The 7,636-nt window shown below is 37.5% G+C and overlaps 1 protein-coding gene across 1 annotated transcript in view; it reads right to left on the reverse strand.

Moving 5' to 3' along the window:
* Nucleotides 1–7,636, reverse strand: part of FNDC3B (fibronectin type III domain containing 3B) — a 357,728-nt gene that overhangs the window by 136,694 nt on the left and 213,398 nt on the right. The window contains exons 5-6 of the mRNA XM_007464712.1: nucleotides 7,115–7,358; nucleotides 3,717–4,004 (exon numbers count right to left, since the gene is read on the reverse strand). Coding sequence (XP_007464774.1) covers nucleotides 3,717–4,004; nucleotides 7,115–7,358 — 532 coding nt within the window. The remainder of the gene's footprint in view (nucleotides 1–3,716; nucleotides 4,005–7,114; nucleotides 7,359–7,636) is intronic.

The raw sequence follows: 7,636 nt of genomic DNA on the forward strand, positions 1-7,636 counted from the left end.
TCAGCAGGCCTGCAATGAGGGTTAGGGGTCTGCATTTTTTGGAAGTTCCACCAGTGTTTCTGAAGTACAAACAAGAAAACCAAGATTCCAGAGAGTAATTAAGCAATCTCCATCTTTTTAATATATTTATTTGTTTAGACTAACATAATGTGTTTGCTTATCACAGGACCAGGTACAAATTTGAAGTTTGCCCTTTTCCTTTTACATTTGTATTTTCTAAGTGGTAAAAAGGCGGTAAGTAATTCAAGTAGATTCCCTCAAAAACTAGGGAATTCTGAGATTAAAAGTTGGCCTCCTCTGGCAAATGTGGGCATCTTAAGCAGAATGTAGAAAAATACCACAACCTGTACGTCATGGTTAAGTATAAACCCTAATCTTGTGCGAACTACATATGAATGTAAACAGGTCAACATACTAGAATTAACTGTAGCTCCATGTTAATCAGATGGCACTGAAAACTTAAGAATTATTTGAGAAACTTACTTCCTGGGTACAGGAGTCAGTTGCAGTACATTCAAGCAAAAAGATACCCTGGGAGAATGTTGCCATTTACGTACGAGAGGCAGAAGAAGCCTTCTGGGATCCATCCTTTCAGCCAACAATCACATTCTGAGGCAGACAGGGCTGAACCATTATGAACGACATTATGGACTCCAGGAACAAGAGGTGCTTTTGTTCGCCTATTCCACCTGATTCAGGTTTTCCTCTTTGCTTCGGACAACCTGGAGGCTCAAAGCCAAATAGATGGCCTACATCAAGCAACTCTTCGGGATTCTTTATGTACAACCTTACTCGTGCCTTCGTCTTATTTGTCCTCAGTTTCCTCAGATATTTAGTTTTTTATAGATTACTTTTCAGAGCAGTTTTAATTGCAGAGCAAAACTGAGCAGATGCAAAGAAGGCCCTTATACACCCCACCCACCACATGCACGGAGCCTGCCCCACCTATCATGTCCACGCCAGAGCAGTACATTTGTTACAGCTGATGAACCTACACTGACACGCCACCATTACCAAGTCCACAGTTTACGTTAGGGTGTATGTAACTCTTGGTGGTGTACACTGTATGCGTTTTGACCAATGTATGTGATATGTACCCACCATTACAGTATCGGACAGAGTAGTTTCACTGCCCTAAAAATCCTCTGTGCTCTGCCTGTTCACTCCTCACTCCCCGAACCCCTGACATCTATGAATCTTTTCACTGCCTCCATAGTTTTGCCTTTTCCTATTGGATAGTTGGAATCATACAGTATGTAGCCTTTTCAGACTGGCTTGTTTCACGTAGTAACATGTATTTAAGGTGGCTCCATGTCTTTTACAGCTAGATAGCTCATTTCTTTTTAGTGCTGAGTAATACTCCATGTGTGGATGAACCAGTTTATTTATCCATTTACTTACTGAAGGACATCTTGGTTGCTTCCAAGTTTTGGCAATTATGAATAAAGCTGCTCCAAACATCCGTGTGTATTTTTTTGTCAGGACGTAAGTTTTCAATTCATGTCAGCAAATGGTTATTTTTTTATCCAACATGTAAACCCCCTCAGATCCTTATTGGAATGCGCTGTAGTACATAAAATAATACTCCAACTGAGTCTATATATTTCATGGCTAAACCATGTGGAGAGTAGCACTTGGAGTGATTTTGAGTAGGCAAATACTGTGATGAGAAAAGGAACAATACACCAAGTTTGAACTGAAGGTGAGAAAAAAATATTTTCTAACTCTTTTCATTGTGAAACACACACTTCCAGAAGCCCATAGCAAAAAAGATCTCACTGCTACCAACTCAATAACATGTTTTCTACACAACAGCAAAGAGCTTAAGGTGCTCAGAATTATTATAGTCTCTGTCATAATGTAAAATGCCAAAATGCTTGTCAACATATGTACATTAGCAAACATTTCAGCGTTGATTTCAATGCAAATCCATTTCCTCTCTTACAGCTATGAGAGAATATTAAAATACAGGGCAGCTTACACATTTAGGTATATGTAAAAGGAAATAATTGCATATATAAGGAAGGTTTACTTTTGCCAGAACTACACTAATTTTGTATGCTAACTTTAACCCTGCTTCATCTTATTTCCCTTCTCTTATTGTCTCTCTGCCTCTTAGGTCTTACTCAAATTTGTTTTATCTGCCTCTATTATATTCATCTATTTCATCTGCCTTAAATCTTTTTTGATGCAAGGCAGAACAAAAAGTATTAAAGAATTAATCAAGTAATCAAGGTAGTTCAAACTTCATAAGCTCTCTGAAGACAGCTTATACATTCTTTTTCTCTTTTCTGTAGACTAAAATTCTCCTTAGGAAAACCTATTTCTAATTTTGTGTGTGTGTGTGAATTCTCTCTTAAATGCCCATGATTTAAAATTATAACGTGCTAATAACTGAATTTCAAACATAGAAATTATAGTATTATTCGACTAAAAATCATTTTATACGGCAGACACAGCACTTTCCACTAGGAGCTGTTTGAAAGCCTCTTAAATCTTGGGTCACTCTTATATACTTGTTTATGTTTTGTTTAATAATTATAATAATAATGCATGGTAATTAAATAAAAGTTGGAAAATACAGAAAAGAATAAAGAACAAAATTAAAAGCACCTGTAATATATCTCACAGAGAAATTACTGTTCACTTTTCACTGTATCTTACTATTGCTCTTTTTCGTGCTACAGTTCACTCATATGAACAACACGGGAGGAAATGTGGATGCCAGTGTCTGGTTTTACCTAATTTTCCTCTGCCCTGACAGAGGCCAGTCTTCCCTACACAATCAACCATACACTAATTCTGTCTTTTTCATTCACAGACACGTTCTCACATACACAATGCCGGTTTCTACCTGGATGAGGTCCGATAAGGAAGGAGTGTATTTAATAGTGTTATAATCCGTTCTTACCTTGTCTTTCACTCGTCTTTATTTCTATCTGTTATCTCACCTGGCTTATCAAAATGTTCTTCTTTTGCTTCCCTTAAGTCAGCCTTCTACATATGCCTATATAAAAAGCTTCTGTTTTTAACTCCTGTGGCATAAGAACAGGTTGTGTCTAAGTCTTACCTAAAAGCTTCATTTAAAGCACGCGCACCTTCTTCCCATATTAATTGATCTACAGCCACAAGACTAATCTACAAAGAAACAAATGCCCTTTTGAACTGATGTCTCTCTACCTATATGTGGTGCCCCTAATTCTTCCCTCTCATCCTTGGTCTATGAATACTTCACTCACGATGCCAAAGGTGGCACTGAAAACAATAACTGATGAGGGAGACAGAAATATATTCCCTTACACGATGATAAATTTCACTACAGTATGGAAGTAATTACAACTGGTTTTATGAGGCATAATTATTTTGAGATTTAAACTAGCCCTACACTTCTTAGAAAGTTTACCTGTTTTACTTAGGATCTCTTCCACATTTGTCTACTTAGAATGAAACAACGGAAGTAAGCTAACGTGAAAACACTTTCAGGTACTTGTTACTGAGATTAAGTAGAACGTGACATAGCATGTGTGATCGAAGAAGTAACACTTCTGCCGTGAAATAGTAATAGAAAAGAGATGACAAAACATCCTGTCCTTGCTCAGCAAAAGGTAAGAGAAGGTCTACCCTATCGCTCCTAGCAGAAAGACCAAGTGCCATGCAACACCCTGACACAGAACTCGGCATCTTACTCTTTCACGGCAAACGTCTTTGAACATTACCTTGCAAGTCTGCGTCACTTGACTTCGGACTGCTTCTTGCTCGCCGCTCTGTTTTCTTAACGCCCGGCCCACCGCTGCCTCCTCCCCCGCCTCCGCCGCCACCACCACTGTGGCCCTTCCCGTAGCCGTTGTACACGGTTGTGCAGTTGCTCTTGTAGATCGAAGAAGGAGGGCTGTTGAGGCGATTCTGGCGGTCAATCTGGCGGTCTTTCAGCTTTTTGTGCGGAGGCTTGCTGTACTGGTCTTCTCGGGTGATATAACTCGACATTCCATAGAGTGGTATAATTTCTAAAATGATGATTATGACAAATGCAAGCTCAGTCTACGTTTCCAATAACAAATTATTACAGGGTCAAATGACCTGACGCCTGAAGGGAGAAGTTTAACGTATTACTAAATACAGTATAAAAGCGATACGCAGATTATACATCTTTAAAATATTCCCATTCATTTCTAACCAATAAAGGAATAATTAATCATTAACAAACTATACTGTATGTTCAGAAATATTCCAGAAATTATGGGAAATACTGAAGAAGGGTTACTGTCCACCAGGAGTTCATATTTTAGTTGAATAGATAACTAAGCTTGATTTTGCCTGTTATTTTCAGTAGTTGCAACATACAAAAAAAGTTAGAATTAACAAATAAAATACCTCCTTAAGTAATGTGTTCTTAGAATCAAGATACTTGAAAGTATGCTTATCCTTACGGACAGAATAGCATTTCTATCAGAAAGTATATAGCAACTAGAATATAAGGAGTTATTTGTGCCATCTAGAAGAGCCAACATTTGAACAAAACCTACTAAAATGAAAAGATGAGAAAATACCATTAAAAATAATCAAAGCTCACAGAATCAGGGGAAATGTTCAAGGAGATCTTGTAGTGATAAATGTAAGCCATCTCTGCAACCTGGTGCCAAGCATAATAATCTACGGTCATAAACTAGTATTTTGGGGTAATCAGGAGGTAAGACAAACTGACTAGTAGAATGTCACCTGGCTTCACTATCCATATTTTTACATGGCTCAAAAGAAAATGGGAGCCTGCAAAATAATCTCACGACCTTAGGGGAAAACACTTATTTTAAATTTAAATTTTTTAAGCAATTAAAAATTCTATTTAGACATTAATAAAAATGGTAATGTATAACACAGACACTGGGTCCTTACATGTTTATAAGAAAAACAGGCCCCACGTGCACAGAGTGACCATATAAATCACCATCCAAATCTGAGTATTTCTGAGCGTGATTAGTGAGCATTTCTAATTATTTCTCTTGACACGAGACCTAAACCAGCAGTGTCCTGGGCACACCAGGAATGTATGGTCACCCTATATAACTTAATGACTAATGTTTCAATTGTTCAATGGTAAAGCTCCAATTTTCATTTTCTTTCTGTTCACATAGCTTGAGGAAGACCTTTAAAAAGCAAATCTTTACAAGATAACCAAACTGCACTAGAGAAACACAATCCTATTCAAAAAGTGCATGCCCAAATAAATTATGTCTAAACATACAAAAAGAATGGTAAAAAGGCTTTAAATATCACAATGCATTACACTTGAGACTTAAAATATTCACCATGGGTACTGATAGAATAATATTTTAAAACATCAAGAACTTTTAAACTCACATGGTTTGGGAAATTAAATGTTTAAATTGCTTTTAGGTGTATGCACACTGAGAACTGAGGTAAGACAATATATAAAAGGCTTTTTATTTATAAAGCAAAGGATTTTTGTTTTCTGCTTTCTTTAATTTGGAATCAATGAAGGCACTTTTATTTTACATTATTGCTCTGTGTTATTTTAATGAAATTAAACCAAAATACCCTATTCAATGAAGACAATATAATTTCTCTTTTTGCTTAATTCTAATAATGATTTAAATCATACTGTTGTATAAAATTACAGAGGACACCATTCACAAAACAGTAACTGTGTGGCATCCTACTAAAAGCCTGCTAAAATAAGGCAGGTCAGACACTCTTCATCAAGCAATGAGTCAGGAGCCAAGGCTTTTCACACTGTCATTAAGCTCAGACCCAACCAGAAAACTCTGACAAATGCTCAGATACTTAATGTGTACTGTGTCAGAGTACTGAATACTTTTTTAAAAACCATACTTAATTAACTGAATTTTTTCAGGTTTTATCAAAATGTTTTCATGGAACATGCCCAGTCTGATGTTTTGGAGTGTTATGCTACTAGGCAAAAAGACTTTAGCAATAGGAAGCTATTGATGCCTCCATGCAATTAAAGTATTGATTTGTCTTCTGCTATCATCTCTCCATACCCCATTATAATAGCACCTGATCCTTTTGAATTATATTAAATTTCTTTCTAACTACTATTACTACAACTACAAAAAATCAAATTCTATCCCTAAGTTACAACAGGACACAGGATGGGTATTCACTTAAAATACCCATCTCAAATTTTTCTTTTGTTAATAAGAAAATATTCCAATGTGGTATAAACATACAGGGGGAAACATATATACAAAGTTGATGAGAGAAGGTAAGGTGATAACTTCCTCCAAAACTAACAGGCATTTCTCATACAATTTATCTGTAAACCAATGTAATAAGTGTTTGAAACAATAAAACACTTCAATTCATTGTCAGACACAGAAGAAAATCCCTTTGCAAAGTCCTAGAGGTTGAAGTCTAATTTTATCCTCACTTATCTCGCTTCTTAGTATCCATTTTGATAGAGAAGGGCTTTAGACTAAACCAACACCAAGGCCAAAACTAAAAAGAAGTAATGTCGGTATCTCTGAGACTCTTTTTCATTTCAAGGTAAATATTTGCCTAACAACCAGTGAAACTGTGGCTGCACTAATGGCTATTCTTAAACTAAAAACAGCGTTCAGCAAGACCACACCAACAGTCAGGGGATTTTGAGTTCGCCAAGATTGCAACAGATCATCCAAGAAACCCAAAGTTTACCAAGACCTTGCAGTCTTCTATCACTGGAAAAGGGGCACAAAACCCTTTGTAAATTCCCTTCTACTGCTAGACCATATGGATGCCTAAGAAATAATGTGCTGCAGTTCTGTCTTGGGCCACGCTCACATAAAAATATGTTATCTGGACATGGGAACACATGATAGGTTACTGCCTCTTTTCTGAAATAATAAGTGACTCTCCCACTACCTGCTCTCTGTGGGGTGGGATGAGGGCAGAATTTGAAAACATATAAAGAAAAAAAGAGTTGCAAGACACAATTCAGGACAAAGAAAGTTAGGAATTGACCATGAGCTTTATACAGCAGATAGACCCTCCTCTACCATGTTTATTACAGAGGAAACAAAGCTGCTCACTGGCTCTCTTAAGCTACTTAAATGTTGTAACCAGTTCCAACAGCTCCCGATGCCAGCAATCTACTCACCTTGTTCGCCGTATATTGTAGGGGGAAGATGATGCTGAGGAAAAAACTGAGGCGGCATATCTCCAGGTCCAGTAACAGGTGGGTAGTAAGCTGTGTGTGAGTTATGAATAAAATGCGGGTGGTGAGTCAGGTAGGGGGGTAGGTGATGGGTTGGAGACATGGCCGAGGGGTAGCTTGGGGGGTAGCACTCAGGAGACTGGGGTGTGACCACCACCCGGCGGACTCCAGTATTGTCTTCAATCACCTAAAGAAAACAGCAGAAAGAATGTAGTATGCATTATTAGTAAATATCCTGTGAATGTATATGGTATTTAATTACTTCCTCCTTAACTTTAATCTTCTCTCCTCCATAGGGGGAAAAAAAAAAATTAGTGCATGTTGAATTCTGATTCTCTAATTCGACTAGTTAAATGAATTTTAGCTGGTGGTTTTCCAGAAAAAAGAGACTTTCTGGGCCACGTAAATATGCCTTAGAGGGCTGAGCTTCCACATCTGCCCCATAACACCCAACCCCATTCCTGC

The sequence above is a fragment of the Lipotes vexillifer genome, unplaced genomic scaffold, assembly GCF_000442215.2.
Source record: "Lipotes vexillifer unplaced genomic scaffold, Lipotes_vexillifer_v1.1 scaffold37, whole genome shotgun sequence".
Taxonomy (NCBI): Eukaryota; Metazoa; Chordata; class Mammalia; order Artiodactyla; family Lipotidae; genus Lipotes; species Lipotes vexillifer.